The sequence below is a fragment of the Saccostrea echinata genome, unplaced genomic scaffold (assembly GCF_033153115.1).
Source record: "Saccostrea echinata isolate AGI-Se365-2 ecotype Australia unplaced genomic scaffold, CSIRO_AGI_Sech_v1 ptg000002l, whole genome shotgun sequence".
Taxonomy (NCBI): domain Eukaryota; kingdom Metazoa; phylum Mollusca; class Bivalvia; order Ostreida; family Ostreidae; genus Saccostrea; species Saccostrea echinata.
Genome location: NW_026889751.1, coordinates 30059379 through 30078017, shown reverse-complemented (window position 1 = coordinate 30078017; position 18639 = coordinate 30059379). Strand labels below are relative to the sequence as shown.

The 18639-nt window shown below is 33.9% G+C and overlaps 3 protein-coding genes across 3 annotated transcripts; 2 read left to right on the top strand and 1 right to left on the bottom strand.

The window, feature by feature from the left end:
• Window positions 1–1518: 1518 nt before the first annotated feature.
• On the top strand, window positions 1519–7524 carry LOC133177011 (malate dehydrogenase, cytoplasmic-like). The gene is made up of 8 exons (XM_061312094.1): window positions 1519–1631; window positions 2841–2939; window positions 3163–3259; window positions 3758–3933; window positions 4369–4491; window positions 5985–6161; window positions 6426–6539; window positions 6905–7524. Exons 1-8 carry the CDS (start codon window positions 1629–1631, stop codon window positions 7115–7117), a joined length of 1002 nt encoding a protein of 333 aa, XP_061168078.1. The 5' UTR covers window positions 1519–1628; the 3' UTR covers window positions 7118–7524.
• A 440-nt stretch (window positions 7525–7964) lies between these two features.
• LOC133177022 (uridine diphosphate glucose pyrophosphatase NUDT22-like) lies at window positions 7965–10478 on the bottom strand. The gene is made up of 3 exons (XM_061312106.1): window positions 9896–10478; window positions 8975–9180; window positions 7965–8474 (listed from the first exon to the last, which is right to left on the bottom strand). The coding sequence occupies exons 1-3, from the start codon at window positions 10361–10363 to the stop codon at window positions 8267–8269; spliced, it is 882 nt and encodes a 293-aa protein (XP_061168090.1). The 5' UTR covers window positions 10364–10478; the 3' UTR covers window positions 7965–8266.
• A 217-nt stretch (window positions 10479–10695) lies between these two features.
• On the top strand, window positions 10696–13355 carry LOC133202540 (radial spoke head protein 9 homolog). Its single transcript, XM_061338380.1, has 5 exons — window positions 10696–11026; window positions 11155–11317; window positions 12055–12184; window positions 12357–12503; window positions 13032–13355. Exons 1-5 carry the CDS (start codon window positions 10800–10802, stop codon window positions 13190–13192), a joined length of 828 nt encoding a protein of 275 aa, XP_061194364.1. The 5' UTR covers window positions 10696–10799; the 3' UTR covers window positions 13193–13355.
• The last annotated feature ends 5284 nt before the right edge of the window (window positions 13356–18639 follow it).

The following is an 18639-nucleotide window of genomic DNA, read 5'->3' as shown; positions in this document are numbered from 1 at the left end:
GGGATCTTGGAAATAAACAAGAAGACAGTTTTCTTTTAGTTTGGACTACCTTTCCTTGTTTTTGTTTGTCGAACATTTTTCAGTGAAGACAAAACTAAAAATAAAAGCTCTTGTCATCCTAGAAATAAATATACAGTGTATTCTGTCATGTGAAGGCATGATATCTGATTTGAACAATTTTTGACCCCCCCCCCCTTCTAGAATCAAATGGCCGTCCCCTGAAAAAATAATCTCTGCCTTCTATTACTTTTACTATGTGCTTTTAAAATTATAGGCTAAAAAACTCATTGACAAATAAATATGAAGATCAAACAACATGTACATGTGTATTTGGGAATTGAACTTATTTGTCTTTTGGGTCATACATTCACACTTTAGGTTTGAAAACATCTTAGGTGGATTGAAAATGAATTTCAAACTAGAATTTCAATCCAATGTTTTCTCGGAGGTCCATGTCGAATTGTTCCCGCCCATTTCATTGTCTATCATTAAACATTTCGACTGTAGTGTAACAGATGGAAATGACGTAAGCTGCATATTTCCAATTTTGCCAGTTAATGTTCTGCGGTCTTATTGTTGTGAGTTAAAATTAATGTTTTGAATAAAGAAAATATGGTGAAATCTAGAGCAGTGGGTCATTATACTTAAGAAGGCTAGATGGTCAACAAATTGTCCAATTAAAATATTTAGAATATATGCGAGGATCTGGGAGTGGTGGTCCGACCCCCCCCCCCGGGGGGGGAATTTGCAGAGTTATTAAATGTATATACTAAACCAACTAAAGGTAACCTTGGAACCTCCCTCCTCTAGAAAACGCGGACCCCACCGCCCCCATGAAATAGGTTTTTCACGTTTGGGAAAGGTTTTTTTTTTTTTTTTTTACTTGTCAAGAATTTTCTAGGTTGGAATTTTTTTTGACTGGGGTGGAAAAAACTCCTGGATCCGCGCTTGTAAAAAATATATAATTATATATTTCTATATTTCTAGCCAAAAACTATATTAGCAAAAAAACAAAAACAAAAAAAAAATTAAAAAAAAAAACCACCAGCTATTCCCTTCCAGGGGAAAAACAGTCTAAAAATCGCCAGGAACACCCAGTCCACCCAAGATTGCTGTGTGAGCGCTCAGCTTTGATATATTGAGGGATGCTAAATTAGGTCAAGAGACTGAAAACGGACATCTATATATCATCAGGGTCAGTGAGTTGTAAAACTTAAACTCTTGAGAAAAAATTGGGTGTTAAAAACATATTGATATTATTGATTTTCCCCTTATTTTTTCAACAATAACACGACTTCGTGTTGTCAGTCACGTCTGGTATAATTGTTTACGCAGTTTCATTTAATCAATACGTCTGACAAAACGTGCTATTTTAGTTTGTACATGTGCATCCAGTTTAAATTTAGATTTTTCTGATTTTTTTCTATTCCCTGTTCGAAACTTAATCTCTTATTTAAATGCATTTTCTTTATCCCAAAAAGGTATCACGCGTAAAAAGGATATTATGTGCCGTATTTCCTTCTTCCGGAATTGTACATTGTGATCATACCGGTTTCAACAATAATTCTGACCTTGAACTTTCATCTCTTCTCGTGGGCTACGGAAAAAGAAACCGGTAAACACACAGAATGGTAAGTAATAATTCCTTGCTTGTTTTAGCCTGTAATATGTCTTTTTCTGCTTATGACGATAATATAGATAATTGTCATTGCGGAATGAGGTGTCATTATGACAACAAATTCATAGAAACGAGCTGTCAACCATTATGTTGCTGCGTGTCTTTGTGACCTTTTCGTGTACTGTGGCGGATCTCGATTTTCTTTGATTTTAACCAGCTAAATTAACAAGTAAGAATTACGAAAATGTTTTAATTGAGAGTAAGATCACGATAAAACACATGAGAAATCGAAGTATCCCGGTGTCGCTGTACTGAGCGAGAAGAACACTCCCATATTATTTAAGGAAATATATTCAATGTTTTATTTGTCTTTTTAAGCACATATCACTGTGATTTTGCTGAAGTTTAAGCGAATTACTTTTTTATTACGTATTTTTTTTGCTGATGTCCACTCCAATAGAGTTGTAAATTTTCTTAAACAGAAAGAGGGAAAATCAATGACAGTCTGTTCTGCAAAACATACACAAGGAAACGAATTCCCCCTTCTTCAACTTCTGCCAAATGATTGGGATAGAAAAGACAGAACTATATTCTATCACAATCTATATTCAGTCAAAAGCCATAGTAGATCCTTGAATACATAATTTGAATACATTGAACTAGTCTATATTATAGCTGGAACCACCCCTTAAACACACATTACAATTTGGCCAAGAGGAAGATGAATTTGACTCATTTTCCTTGTGTGTAGAAAACCTTCCAAATTTCAATGACTTATAACTCTTATGAAGAAACATAATAAAACAAACAAAAAAGGAGACTCTTAAAAACTAAACAAAGCAATGTAACAATAACTTGTTTGTTTAGAGATGCAAGAATGAGAACATGAACATGATGTCCTTATACAGCAGACCTTTATTGGGTTCTTACTAGTCTTACTTATTGGTCTTACTTAAATCCATGGAGACCCTCTTTTGAATAATAATTTGATTTTCATTGACCATGCAGAGTAATCTACAGAAGATGATTTAAGTGCGTTGTATCAGTGGCAGTGCTCAATTTTGTTTGTAAATGATCATAATGATTTGGTGAAGTGTCATTCAAAGAAAATGAGGACAAAGTTAAGAAAGTACCACTGAAGGTGAATTAGAGGATTTTATTCTAGACTTGTATTAGTATCAACACTTACTGCTGTGACCTATTGACCTTTGACCTGTTGCAGGCTGAACCCCTGAGAGTCCTCGTTACCGGAGCTGCTGGTCAGATTGCCTATTCCCTCCTTTACTCAGTAGCCAGGGGAGATGTCTTTGGCAAGGACCAGGTAGGGACTCGTTTAGTATTCTTTGTTTTTTTTTTTAAAAAATGGGTGGGGATTTGAAGAAAAATCGGAAGCAGTTTATAGAAATAGTAAAAAATATAGCTCCAGAGAAAATTAAAAAATCTTTATATAGTACTCTCCAAATACAGATTTTAGTACAGTAAAACTTCTTTGTTGCTTGGAATATTTAATTGTCCATATTAACATGATTAACTTATTTTTTCAGCCAATCATTTTGGTTCTGCTTGATATTGCTCCCATGATGGAGGTACTGAATGGTGTCGTCATGGAGCTGATGGACTGTTCTCTCCCTCTTCTCGCACGTATGTAACACTTTGTTCTCGCGCGTATGTAACACTTCGTACTCGCGCATATGTAACACTTTATGTAGGTTTATTGTCATTAAATACCTCCAGTGTACATTTCATTCTGTATAAAATTCTTATGCTACTAATACTTTCAGTGTATGTTACACTTGATATAAAATTCTTATGTCACTGAGACACAGTGTACTGTTGCTATGCAGGGAAAATGTTTTTGTTTTAAATACAAGATACGAGGATTATATGACTGTAGTGAAATATACTGCAGACAATTTAGATTTACTATGTGAAATATTCATACTTGCTGAGGTTGATTCTGTAAGTGGGGGATTGTTTAAATACAATGTATTGTGTAAATAAGATAAAGTTATTGTACAAAATATTTACAAATTTTTATTCAGTAACCCATATTACTTGATGAATGAAGCATCTTGGAGAACCACACTGGTTGAAATATTTGTCTGAGATGTAGAGATATGACCTTGATACATTTTGTAGAGGTGATCCCCTCCTGTGATGAGAAGGAGGCATTTAAGGACGTAGATGTGGCTATGTTGGTGGGGGCCATGCCTCGCCGAGAGGGAATGGAGAGGAAGGACCTCCTGGCTGCCAATGTTAAGATCTTTAAGTCTCAGGGCCAGGCCATTGATAAAGTGGCCAAGAAGAATATCAAGGTAGACAACTCTGTTAAAACCCTCTCTAATAAAGTATATCAATGTCTATAACTCTGTGTAAGGCACTCTATCTAATAAAGAATAATAAGATAGACAACTCTGTTTAAACCCTATTTAATAAAGAAAATCAAGGTAGACAACTCTATCTAAAAAGTATCTAATGAACCTCTCAGGCTATAGATAAAGTGGTCAAGAAAAAACATCAAGGTAGATATCTCTTTTTAAACCTTATCTAAAGAAGGATATCAAGGCTTTCAACTCTTACCTATACACTTGAGCAATTGATTTATGATTGTTAGTGGTTTTATGAATGACATTGTAAGTGTTGGTGGTGGTTTCCTCCATAGATCTTATCATTGATATTAGCGATTTTATGAATGCCATTGTAGGTGGATCTTATCATTGATATTAGTGATTTTATGAATGACATTGTAGGTGGTGGTGGTAGGAAATCCAGCCAACACCAATGCTTACATCTGTAAGAAGTATGCCCCCTCCATCCCTCCCCAGAACTTCACTGCCCTAACAAGGCTGGACCAAAACAGGGCTCAGGCACAGGTAAGATATACATATAGATGAAAACAATGTACAGGTGAGATACACTTGTACAGACTCAGAAGGGAAAATGCATGTCTGCAAAAATCGCTAAAATGTTTTGCATATTCCCAGGCAGATGAGATTGCAGTCTATAGAGAAAGGTTATAACTGTCCAACAAATTGATTGATGCATGCATATTCCATGTTTCATCGTGCAACAGATACACAATCATGTTAAAGAAACTGGGGGGATAAGCCGAGCCATATTCCTACATAACGATTGATAAAAAATCAGTAAATTCATTTTTTTAAAAATTCACTTTTTGTTGAATTAATGTAATGCTTATTACCATGATTACCATTTGCATACAATTTTGACAAAACCTGAATACTGTAACAGCGAAAATGATTCTGATTAACACAAAAAATGGCATCACGCTCAATTTTCACAAAAATTGACATAAATTGGATGATATAACTACATTTTTTAAATAGAGTGGGTCATCGTACCATTTTTTTGAGAACGATTAATGAAAGGCAATGGAAAGATGTTGCTTTTTACACTTGCAAAAATTTGGTACGAAGACCCACTCTACATAAAAAATTAAGTTAACTTACTTAAATTTTCACCGTGGTCTTAAAAAATTCTAAATCCAAATACGCTTGCTAAATATAGAGAACTGTATGCTATTTAAATGGGTATGTATGTGTGACTCCGTGGTATAGTGGTTAGCGAAGAGCTCTTTAAAGGGACGTTTACTGAGGAAAGTGTTTGAGTCATGATTTTTTAAATTTTTTATTTTTTGGGGAGGGGGTAAATTTTGTTTACTTTATAAAAAATGTCTATAGGAATAACATATTTTTCACTGGAAATAAAATATATATATATATATATATATATATATATATATATATATATATATATATATATATATATATATATATATATATATATATATATATATATATATATAGTAATGAACTCATTTACAGTAAATTATTTAAAATGCCGGATAAAAATTATAATAGATATTTGAATACTTTTATTCCCGTTTTTATTTATTTTTACCACAAGCGCTTCTAGATCACCACTATCATTATATACAATGTTAACATTTGTGTAATATCTCCACAATAAGTGTTAACACTCAATATGCAGATTAATTAATAGAAGTCCCCACCCATGTTAGACACTTGTGACAGTAGATGAAAGTCAACTGTTTAGCTTGTTTAGAATATAAATATCATTTTGAGAACTACTATAAACATTAAAATGCTTAAGTAAATTCGAACAATTGAGAGATTTTTTCCAATAAATGTTCTTGCATAGCCGAAAAATGGGCATGGGCACATGGCTTGTCTTATTCCCCCAGATTCTTAAAGCAAGATGAAGTATATGTACAAACTAGAGGAAAAACTACAAGTTTATCTGGAAGTAAAATTTTCGGGTAAATGTTCAGAACAAGGAAAAAAAAATTGTTTTTCAGAATCTGATCATTGGTGTTTATTTATAGGTGGCGGCCCGTTTAGGGGTCCCTAACAGTGCTGTACGTAATTGTGTGATTTGGGGGAACCATTCCTCCACTCAGTATCCAGATCTGACCTACGCCGTTGTCAACATAAAGGGGGAGGAAGTCAAGGCTCGCGAGGCCATCAAGGATGATAACTGGGTCAAGAACGAGTTTGTCAAGGTAATCTTTGTGAAGTTTATGTTGTTATAATCAAATAAATATCAAACAAAACTACTTTAATGAAAACTTTATATGTTTTTGCTTGCTATTAAAGCAAGAGACATAATGTTTTCTCTATATATTATGTGACATTCAAGAGATAGTTTAAAAACCAATGCATATTTTTGATTTGAATAAAAGAACTACAGAAAAGAACTATTTAATATGTATGTAAAAAGTAATCTGGTTATGAAAATAACATACATTTCACACTTGTTATTGCAGACAGTCCAACAGAGAGGAGCCGCTGTGATCAAAGCCAGGAAGTTATCCAGCGCAATGTCTGCCGCTAAAGCTATCGTGGACCATGTACATGACTGGTGGTTTGGAGTTCCTGAGGTAATCACCATAGTGTTATGTTTTGTAATGATATTGAATTTGGTATGTGGTTTCTACATGTAGTTAAATTTCAAAGAAAGTAGGTCACATAAATTTTGGTGCCACACAGTGTGGTGCCTGATCTGTCAGAAGTGAGGTCTATAAAATAAAGGCCAGAGCAAATTAATGTTGGACAATGTCTCACAACTGCCACTTCAAATTAATACCTACAGGCACTTCAACTTTATTGTGATATCCCCCCCCAAAAGAAATGATGTCATAATTGTGGCTCCTTATAACTGTTATTATCTAAAAATTGATGTTTAAAATTGATAAAAATTAAATTTGTTGCTAAATTTGATGGCACATATGTTTTTTGATGACAGGGTAATATGGTGTCTATGGCTGTTCCCTCTGATGGTTCCTATGGCATTGAGGAGGGGTTGATCTACAGCTTCCCCGTCCGTACTAAACCTGACCACACTTACGAGATTATCAAGGACTTGCCAATTGACGATTTCTCCCGAGAGAAGATGGACATCACCATGAAGGAGTTGGTGGATGAGAAAAACATGGCAATGGCTGCCTGTCAGGATTGACCACCCGCCAGACTCTAACCCCCCGTGTGTTTCTAGTGGTGACAGATAATTATTAGTAATAAGTATATGTGGATGTTCCTAGAACACACTGTGACTTGTTGTAGCTGCTTTTTTGTTCCATGCCAGCTTTACTAATAAACCTCTTGTATAGCCCAGCCTCCATACTTCATGGTCAATGACAACTCTTTGTATAAATAATAGACATATAAAAAGTTTGATGTGTTTTTAGTGGGACTTCTGTTTGGCAGCTTTTTCTTTTTTGAATAAAGATGTATAATGATTTATTGGAGAACAGAGAATGTGTAATTATATGATTTTACTTATACTGGGAAGTGCCATTGCTAATCATCAGATTAGGAAGATATTCAATTAAATGCACCATTAATAAAAAAGGCTCTGTGTTCAAAGTGTTGTGTCTTAACTTCATTCCATTTAACCATATATGTACAAGTCTTCATTGATCTTAAATAGGCTGACAATCTGAGTAGTTTCTTCTTTATAGAGTTTTCAATAGGTGTAAATTTAGTTAGAGTTATTCCCATTGGCTACCATATTGGAGGTCAACAAGCTCAGATTCCTGTATGAGTTCATTCGTTAACCGACGGAATCTGCAGCATTGTCATAAAGGTAGCCATTGAGGTATAGGAAACATGTTTTAAACAAGAAAATTGTTTGCTGAAGCATCCTTTCATTCATAATCATCAAGATTTTTCCCATATATATTCCTGGCAATTTCTGCCACTTTTAAATTTGGTTTGTCAAAGAGGAAAAATTAAGGACAAATGCCCAGGCCTAGGGCATGGCAGTTTTAAGCCAAGTTCATGTTAAATATAAACAACAAAATGTGGATATAAAAATACTTGTAGTTTATTCTTCCCCATATTATGCAAGCTTAAAAAAATCTGTTAAAGGCACTTCTTTGATATGTCCACAAATATTACAGTAGTTTCATCAGTTTTTGTTGAACATCAATTTTTGTTGTTTTCATGTTGAGCCAGACCACAAAATTAGGTCATCAAAATTGCAAATTGTACATATGACAGAATAGGAGATAGCTGTATATGAATTAAAATATCTATATTAAAATAATATTTTTTGCCAATAACATGAAATTTGATTTCTACAAAAATTAATAAACCACAGTTTAAGTTATTTTAAAACAGCTGTGTTACTGTATAATTTGTACAACATGATGCAGCCTTTGGCAGATGGAGCTAGGTTGGCCCATATTTCATGACTTGGTGTTAAGCTAAGCACAGTTTTCTTGGGTACAAACTGGATATTTGTAGATTCGTAAGCTTCCTCCTGGTTTCCTTTGGTGTACAGGTCCCTAACTTCTGAGGAGGACAAACTACAGCTGAAACAGTTGATAAGACTTAAATTATTAATAAGGTCATTAAAATTCTGATGAATAATACTGTCAAACCTCATTATCTTGAACTTGATGTGACCAAGAAAATATTGCGAGATATCCGAGGATTTGAGATATCCAAGTAAAATATTTAAGAAATAAGGGACTTAAAGGATTTCAAAATCACTTTGGTATGCCCTGATATTTGAGATATTGGTGTTCGAGATACCAATATTATGATAATGGCACACACTATAATACAGTAAAACACCATTATAGCAAAGTGCCAGGGATGAACAATTTTGATTCATTATCAACAGAATTAATTAAGTTCATTCTATGTTTCATAGTTCATTCCATAGTTCATACTATGTTCATACAGTAATTATGCTTTAAAACCACAGGCTGGGATTGAAAACCACTTTGCTACAACTGTGTATTCATTATAGCTTGTTTGCCATAATCATGTTTTACTGTACACTGAAACCAGCAAAAGTAATGTATACCTGATTATAAACTCAGAACTTGGACGCTTAGCTGCAGAAATATTTTGAGCCACACCAATGAAGTTTGGTCTTGAGAGGGAGGAAGCTGGAATGTTCACCTCATCAACAACTTCTCTCATTATTGAATCGTAAATCTCGCTCACAACTTTTTCTTCATTCAGGTCTGAAAACTTTATTTCCTCTAAAGGAATCTTCCCAACAATTTCCTGAAAAAAGAATCTATGCATGAAATTTATGAACTAGTTAAAACCATTATTAGTATGTGAAATGAGAAAATTTCACATATTACATTTCAGATATTTCACTCAATATACCCTTTTGAAAAAAAAGTCATTATTCATCAAGGCTTTCAATAGGGGGTGACAGGAGGCGATTTATCACTGTTTCAACAGTAGGACTCCGTTGCTTCAAATTGCATAGTTGACAAAGTAGACTGTTGGAAATAATTCTAAAACAGCCTCTTCAAATGGATAAATTTACCTCTTCAAAATTATTGACAGCTCTGATTCATCATTAAGCAGAATCTTAAGCCGTAATCAGTTTATCTTCAATATTATAGTAACATTCTACCTATATGTACTACATGTTTATTTGTGTGTATGTAACCTTTCATTCAGAACTTTCTATCTTTTCATTGTAAAAAGCTTGTATGCCTTCTGGGCCCAAAATTGGAAAATAAAATTTTCTTATGTACTGGATATTTTTGTTAGTCTGAGTTGCCCCTTGACATATCTTAATATATATGTTTTCAAATACTTGTTGAAGATATATAACAGATTGTTCACAGCAGTTGAAAAGTGCCTTGTTGTCTCTCTCTTTCTCTCTCTCTCTCTCTCTCTCTCTTTTTTTTTTTTTTTTTTTTTTTTTTTGTAATTGAAGGTTACACAGCATATTTGTTATATCTGCCAATATAATAATTACCTGTGGCTCTGGGTGACCCCCTGGAACATCCCATAACCCTGGAGCTTCTGCACAATGTTCACTCCTAGTTAGGAAAATAACTTTATCGTCCGTCGTCAGGACAATCGTACCGACTCCCAGTGGATCAGACATGTATGCCTGGCTGTCTTGGAAATCCCTGACACCATCCTCGGCCAAAAACTTGGCATTCTTACACCAATTTGTTCCTAAAAATTCCTTATAACATGTCAGTCCCAAGTTCATAGTAAAAGTATCATTAGACAGAGAAACAGATGATAGGCGAAATTTAGTTCCATTAAAGATCTTTGGATTGTCGGAGACTCTTTTGTTCCAGTTGGCATCTATTTGTTTATCGTAATCATTATGTTTTCTCCGGTTGTACTCTTTGTTTATAAGAACATGAGTGTTTGAATTGGTTATTGTCTGTGTGGACGGAACACTAAGTAGAATCACACTTTCGTTCTCCATAATTTCGGCGGTTGTCAGTGCGATTTAACTGGGCTTACGAAGCTACAAAGTCATATCTTTTCTATTGTTTCTTACTTTCTGTTTTGACACGACAGACAGGAAATGCAACTTCGCATTAAGTAGTTCTTAGAATAATTTTACTAAGTTGACTTATTATCATCATGATTGATTATGGGGATATCTTACTTGACACTTAAATTTTCCTGAATAATAAAACACTGTTTATGAATTATGTTATTCATAAGTGTTACCTTGTTACAAATTCACGAACAAATTTTGGTCAAACTAATTTAAAGCGTATCAAAGATCAAGATCCTCTCAAGCATGCGCATTGTTTACTTCTCCTTGGCAACAGTGCTGACTGTGACAACACAGTGTTGTTTGCTGTTGATTTCCCCAGGAGCTTCTTAACTGAAGTAGAATTAACATCACAAAAATGGATTCAGAGGGTCTTCATCTAAACATTGACTACGTTGGAAGTAGTGGAATTATTCTGAGTCCAGAACAAAAGGCTGCTTTACAGACTTCGCTAGTTATATTAAAGAATTCTGGCAAATTTCACAGAGTTTATTTCTGGGGTAAAATACTTGGTGTAAAAGATGATTACTTCATTGCACAAGGTGTTGGGAGAGATGAAATGGAGGACAGGAAAACCTTCTACAGGTAAGTTTTTGAATAATCTAAAGTAGATGTAGTACGTACATGTATCACGATAATTAATTAATTAAAGCCAGTAATGATCAAGATACTTAGAAAATTATTTGGACTTATTCCTTGTTGTTGTACTACAGCAAAGATTGTGTCCATTGGGGTCTTTTGCCACCAGCGACTAAAGCTATGAGGGAACAAAGCAAGCTAGCCAAAGGTAGATTTACCGGGGATCCATCCTACGAATTTGAGCACACAGAACAGAAGAAAGCAGAAGATGGTGAGGAACCTGGGGAGGAGGAGACGGTGAGTGACTGAAATAAACAAAAAATAATATTCTTACATTAGTTTATTACTCTTCAGCATCAAAACCGGCTGGCTGAGCTTGTTAGCTAGTGCTTGTGAAAGATGCATAAACAATGATGAAGTTGATATCAGATATTAAGTATACATGTATTTTAGAAATCATTAGATGTTAACTTAGAGTTAAACAATTGAAACAAAATACAAGTTTCCATCAAATTACCTAGATAATCTTTTTAGAAAACAAAAATGCGATTTTCGACGACCACTGGAGAATTAAGAGAGCACGCTGATAATACGGTATATTTTTGAAGGATTCAGGAAAAATCAGCAAGCATTACATGTATTTAGAGTCCAGCATACTAGTATATCAATGATTTATTATCACATTGGTTTGGGCAATATTACTTTGTTATATAGGGTCCATATAGATTGCACAAAATTGTATGCTTGAGGTTTGGGTCATGGTGTAATGTTACCAATGCATCATCATACAGTGATAGTGCTTCTTTCACACATGTATGAATTGTATGTGAAAGATGCATACTGTAAAAATTTGTTTATCACATGGGTGAATAGAAATTTGAAATCCCACTTTTCACGTTTCTTTGAAAACTGTATAGGTTAAAAACTTTCTTATATCACTATGTAAAATAAACTCAGATTTAATTCTGTTGTTCTTAAATCCCAATTATAACTTATAAACAGTTTTATAGATAAAAATCTCAAACTTCTTGTAGATAACAATCAAAGAAGAAGACAGGTTGTCCTCAGTTATTGCTGAAATTGATGAAGATGTGAAAATTGTCCCACGAGCAGCCTTTATCAAGACCCCAGAAGGAAAAGTCATCGCAAATAGAAGTTTTGAAGGTAGGGTCATTCTAATGATATGATTAAATTGATGCCCCCATGCAGCTTAATTTCAAGGATTATTTTCAGCCTTTATTGGTACATATTCTTTGTTTTCCTTTGGTTGATCAATATATAGCTTGTAATCAAGATTTTTGTTCATTACAACTAATATATGCTTTTTTGTATCCAGGATTGTCCGTTTCGGAATCAGCCAAGCTGTGCTCCTACATGCACTTCCGTGAACCCATCAGTCTCCAGGAGAAGACCCTGCTCCAGAAGGCTAACCTTGACAAGGCCATTGACTTCATGGATACATTGGAGGAGGATATCCCTAAAGGTCAGTGGGGTCAATGATGCCAAAATTACCTCCCCTCCTTTCATCTTAAACACTGAATATTCTTTACAATAAAACAGTCAAAAGTCTAAACCTGAATTACCTCCCCCTGGCCTCTTTTCCTTGATTTAAAATGTGAACAGACAACAAAAATTCTGTCAAGATGTACAGTAAAACTTGGCTATAAAGAACCCACTTATAAGGAAATGTCAGCCATAAAGAACTTTTTACAAATCTCATAGAAGACTTTTCTTATATGGATTTAAAGAGTCTCAGTGTAAGGAAGCAAACTTTGAGGTCCCAGTGACTTCCTCGACGTATCCAGCTTTTACTGTAGTTACTGTGTTAAATATCTCAGTAACACAACCTCTTAAAAGCCTAACAAGAAAATTTGTTCAGTTCTCTGACCTTGTCTCTGGCAAATTGTCAGTCTTGGACTTTAAGTCAGATAATTTAATAATGATACAATAACACGATGTTTAACATAAATACACCTCTAACCTATAGTTTTGTTATATTACCCGTTACTAGGTTCCTGGAGTCTGCAGTTTGAGCGCGGAAGTGGACTGGTCACTCTCCGGAGTCTGTTGTGGTTAGGTTACATTAGTTATCACGTCCCCGGCACCCGTCTATACGGATCCTGTTATGTCGGTAATGGAGAGAAGAACCTCGATCTGCCGTTCATGTTATGAGGGGGCGGGACTTTGTGATTGTGACTGTGGTAATCAGTGAAGAGACCTCATGTAATGTCGAGATTCATTGTGAGAGACTTCAAACTCAAATCGTTACTTGTACATATCAAATTATATATACTATGAAAAAATATTACACTAAAATAAATCATTTATAATTTTATGTTCTTGTTTAATGTTTTTTGTTTACAAGTACATAAATACAGATCTTGAGAATTCCTATGAAATTCAATATATATAAATTCCCATATATTGTAGATAAATATTCAGTACTTATATTTTAAGGTAATATTAGTTCAAGGTTAAGTGTCATCTAATTATTTATAAACAAATAAAATAAAATTGATTCTACTGAGAGAAATATAACCTCTAAATTGCCCCATTTCTTTACAAATTTTATTCTTCAAGAATTTGTCAAAAATTTTACTTTGAATGGTATTATTTATAGTTATCTCCATCTTCTTTTAGTAAATTGTCACCATTTCATAGAAAGATCCATTTTGTTAAGCTTCCTTCCCTCGATCATCATTATACCTCATTCACTCATATACAATTTTGATGCTAGTGATTTTCCAAAAGAAATCTTATTTTAAATTGTTATCAAAATGCAAGCATTTTTTGTCATACATTGCAGGGAAAATATGACAGAATCTCACTGCAGCCTTTTAACTTGACAATTTTATGTTGGAATAATAGTTAAATATCCTAGTAACAGTTGTCTCTCTTATCAGATAGAGAATGAACCTTAAGGGAAAAAAATGGGAGAAGAAAGACTGAATTCATTTTTTTCAAAAGCTTAATTCCACTAATGCTGCTGAAATTCCCTTTCTTCTGTATTTGTCTTTCATAACAGGTATGGAAGTATAAATGTATTAAGGGGAAACTTTCTCTTACTTTCCATGCATCAATCCTCAATAAGGGGAATTTATTGGTATTAGTAGGCTAACGTGACCCTAGAAGCTGAGGGGGCACAGGGGAGGCCAATACATCCCAATAAAGGTATACAGAATACTGTTGAAAATAAAGCTACTACATGAATGTGCCCCCTAAATAATTAATAATCTAATGCCCCCTTTTTTGATCAAGGAATTTTTTGCTTGAAATTGTTTCCTATGGGCTTACTATACATGTACATGAGATGTATTCGACAATTAGAAGAGTGATATTGCATCAGCCATACACAAATAAAGTGAAATCAATTTTAATGCATTCATGAAAAATAAAACATGGGACAAAATTCCTGTGAACAATATTGCATATCAGACTTAAACCATATTTCTTTGTTTTGAAAGTTCTTTATTTAGTTTGCACTATTCTTGTTGGTTTTTACAATATTAGTCCACACAAATAGTAGCCATGCACTTTATAAATTAGGAAAGGGGTCCATAAGGCCATCTTAAAAGAAAAGTGTTTGCTTGCCCTCCCTCCTACTCAGGATAAAACAAATTGGGTAGATTTGTTTGTTATTTGTTAGTTTGTTGTTTAACGTCCCTCTCGAGAATTATTCACTCATATGGAGACGCCACCACTTGCCAGTGGAGAGCTGCAAATTTTTTACCTATACTCGGCACTCAGGGCTATTGAGCAGTGAGGAATCTTTTTCGTGCCAGCACCTACTGCGACATGGGACCTCGGTTTATACGGTCTCATCCGAAGGACCGGTCTCCACGTCCCACAGTGGGATTCAAACCCACTGCGTAATGATCAACTCCTTACTCCGTGACTTTAGAGCAAATGCTCTAACCACTGCGCCACGCGGGCGGGTAGATTGGTAGCAAAACTTTTTTTCAAAAGAAATTTTCAACATTGTTTCTCAATTTTCAAAACTTACTGAAAGTCAAGATATTAATAAAATTTCACTAGTTGTTGATGGGATGAAAAAAAATCAGGAAAAAAAAACTTTTTCTGGAGGTTTAAAAAAAAATATTTTGAGTAAGACCCATTTGTAAATCTGTCAGGAGAGGGCAAACATGCAATTTTTTAAAGATGGCTCAACAAAAAATTGTGTAATTTATCTTCCATCTGTATGAAAGACTAAAAAAACATGTATAGAAAAACACAAAAAGAAATATATATTTCATTCATTTAATTCAATTTTCTAAAATATATAATTGTATAAAAATCACCATAAATCCAGTAAAAATATAATTCAACGTAGACTGCAATTAGCAATAGTTTGTATACCTATTTATAATATGTATTAACTTATGTTTTACAACAATGCAAATATTGGGAAAAATTTTAGACATTTCCTCAAATGACAAATTACACTTGAGGTTTATTGATATGTTTTATGTATAGTATAATGTGTGCAGTATATAAAAAAATATACAAAAATACCAGGAATGGACACATCAAATGCCAACACATCATATGTCAAAACATTTACTGAAGAGGAAAATTAAATTCACTGTTAAACAGTCAAAGGAACACTGTTTAACAGTAAAATGAGCACAAAAGTAACATAACAATGACAATACATGTATGTGCTGTGTTAAATGGAATGATGGAGATGTAAGACAACCCTGGTCACTTCTGTAATGGGTATAAAAGGAATGTTATTGAGTGATGATGATGATACATCTATATTCCTAAATGAAAATGAGAGAATTAATCATGACACTTGTAGCATGACCATCACAGTAAAAATCTCTGTTATCAATAGGAGTGTAATGATATGGCTATAGTGTATCGTGATATATCATGATACACTGGGACTATATCGTGTTATATACTGTGATATTTCACCTTTCATATTTTGATATAATTTGGATGTCTCGGTGTTCATAAAGGAGAATCTCCTTGTTGTAGATTATTTAATAAAATTCACACATTTTATGAGCTCTGCACACAATAAAAGCAGCTTTAACAAATTTAAAAAGATGCTATTATTAGTTTAAATCACAGGCACCTGATGTTACTTATTTTTCTTTAAATAAAAAAAATATACCCCCTACCTAATTTTTAAGGTAGGGGGTATATATTTTTTTCTATTAAAAGAAAAATAAGTAACTTCAGGTGCCTGTGGTTTGAATTTAAAAGAAATTATATTAAATTGCTTAAAATGTAATACATGTATATGCTAAAACGTTATAATACATGTATATCATGATACACTTGTATAGGGTTTCCTGTGATATGGCACAATTTTTTTTTTCTGTATTGTGGTATACTAGCATATTATTACACCCCTAGTTCACATACAAACTAAGTAAACAAAACTGTTGTACAGCTTTAAAGAGCACTTGAAATTATGCATCTGTGTTATACACATTACTATGTCAGGATATCAAGGGAAGACAATCCAGAAATGGGGGGGGGGGGGAAACTTCTCATGCATTTAATAAACATTCAAAATAATCGAAAATCTTATGAAATGTAATCAAGCTTATTCCAAAAATAAATAAATGTTAACTGGTAGGAGGGGTAGTATTAAAATTACACAAAAAAAATGGTTCAGCAATGGGTTAGAAAATGAAATATATGGAAATGAAAATGGCTCCCTGAATCGTACAAGTGAGATAAAATATTAAGAGACAATTATTAAATATTCTACCTTTTGAAAGATTTAGTGCTAACTGATACAACAAGACTTGGATTGACTAGTCTCCAAAATGTCCTGGCATGACCTAGAATGACCTGTCTTACGTAGATTACTCTGGATTGTCTCCCCTTTGTTGAGTGACGTGTTACTTTTACGGAGAGTGTAGGTTGCTTCCCCTTGGTTGAGGGAGGTGTGACTTTTGTGGATGGTGGACAGATGGAGGGAGGACCAGCTCACACTACAAGATATTCACAACACCCAGGTTACAACATGCAGCAGAGAAATAACAGACACTCCTTAATCCTCAGTTATCAAGATTTAAGGTTCACTGACCCTCAGTTCACCTGACATTATAAAAAGCAAATCAAATAATGATTTCCAAAAAAAAAATTATAATTGAAATGCAAGCTATTTCAGAATTTTTTTTTAACAGAAATGCTGTTTAACCTTAATTTTTTTTAAATTAAAATGGAATTATGTATAGTCATTAATGTCAGTCAGAGTTATCTCTCTTATCAGAGGGTCAATAAACCTTAAGTCATTCCATTATCTTAAACAAATTATCCTTGGCTTATTTTCAAATTTGTAGAAGTCATTTTTTTTTTGTAGAAGTGTCTGTTGCACTTGTTAAACAGGGGTATGTGAGCTCTTATAAATCTATGTGATGTTAATAAGAAAGAATAAAAGTAAGAAAAGAAACAAGAATGGAATATTCTACATGCCCACAATGTGCGGATTTATAAAACATGGTCAAACAGAATTCTTTAGTTTAAAGTGAAAGATTGATTTGTTTCTGGTTAAAACCATTCTCCTTTGTCATTTTCAATTACAACTAAATTAATTAGAGTCTTGGTTAATAAATATTTACAAAGTGTTATATATTAATTGCTATGTAATACAAATGCAAAATGTACAAGCACTGAATATACAAAATAATTACTTATTAATACATTAGTGAGTATACTAGAATAGTAATAAAACATTCAATAATATACTGTACAAACAACTGTACAAACAACTGCTATAAACAATACCTTGTGGACAATGGATAATTTAAATCATATTTAGTTATGCTCAGCATAAATATTGCACAGGTCATAAAGAACAAGAAGTCTGTGAGCCAATGCTCACTAATAATACCCCCGCTCTGATGTGAATACACAAGTTCGGTTATGGACAAACACAGTGATAATCAGGAAATTGACATCGGATTTGTAAAAACTGAATCCCAACATATGGCATGCCTAAACAAAGACTGTGCTAAAATTTCAAGCATCTGCGATGAGTAGTTGCTGAAAAAACTACGACCAAAATTTATTACGTATGGTATGGACAGATGCACGGATAAACAGGAAGTTGACATCGGATTTGTTCCAAAAATGAATCCTATTATATGGCATGCCTAAACAAAGATTGTGCTAAAATTTCAAGCATCTGCATTGAGTAGTTGCTGAGAAAACTACGACCAAAATTTGTTATGTATGGTACGGACAGACGCACGGATAAACAGGAAGTTGACATCGGATTCGTACAAAACTTAATCCCACCATATGGCATGCCTAAACAAAGAGTGTGTTAAAATTTCAAGCACCTATGATAAGTAGTTGCTGAGAAAACTGCGACCAAAGTTTGTTCTGTGTGATACGGACAGATGCATGGATAAACAGGAAGTTGACATCGGATTAGTACAAAAATGAATCCCACCATATGGCATGCCTAAACAAAGAGTGTGTTAAAATTTCAAGCACCTATGATGAGTAGTTGCTGAGAAAACTGCGACCAAAGTTTGTTATGTGTGATACGGACAGACGCACGGATAAACAGGAAGTTGACATCGGATTAGTACAAAAATGAATCCCACCATATGGCATGCCTAAACAAAGATTGTGCTAAAATTTCAAGC

Bases quoted from the DNA above. Each gene is read 5' to 3' on its own strand.
- LOC133202540 (XM_061338380.1), top strand. From the start codon at position 10,800: ATGGATTCAGAGGGTCTTCATCTAAACATTGACTACGTTGGAAGTAGT. The intron at 12,185-12,356 runs GTAGGGTCATTC...TTTTGTATCCAG, and splicing joins CGCAAATAGAAGTTTTGAAG to GATTGTCCGTTTCGGAATCA. The intron at 12,504-13,031 runs GTCAGTGGGGTC...ACCCGTTACTAG, and splicing joins GGAGGAGGATATCCCTAAAG to GTTCCTGGAGTCTGCAGTTT.
- LOC133177011 (XM_061312094.1), top strand. The intron at 2,940-3,162 runs GTAGGGACTCGT...TTATTTTTTCAG, and splicing joins ATGTCTTTGGCAAGGACCAG to CCAATCATTTTGGTTCTGCT. The intron at 3,260-3,757 runs GTATGTAACACT...TACATTTTGTAG, and splicing joins TTCTCTCCCTCTTCTCGCAC to AGGTGATCCCCTCCTGTGAT.
- LOC133177022 (XM_061312106.1), bottom strand. From the start codon at position 10,363: ATGGAGAACGAAAGTGTGATTCTACTTAGTGTTCCGTCCACACAGACA. The intron at 9,181-9,895 runs GTAATTATTATA...TTCTTTTTTCAG, and splicing joins GGGGTCACCCAGAGCCACAG to GAAATTGTTGGGAAGATTCC. The intron at 8,475-8,974 runs GTATACATTACT...CAACTGTTTCAG, and splicing joins AGTTCTGAGTTTATAATCAG to CTGTAGTTTGTCCTCCTCAG.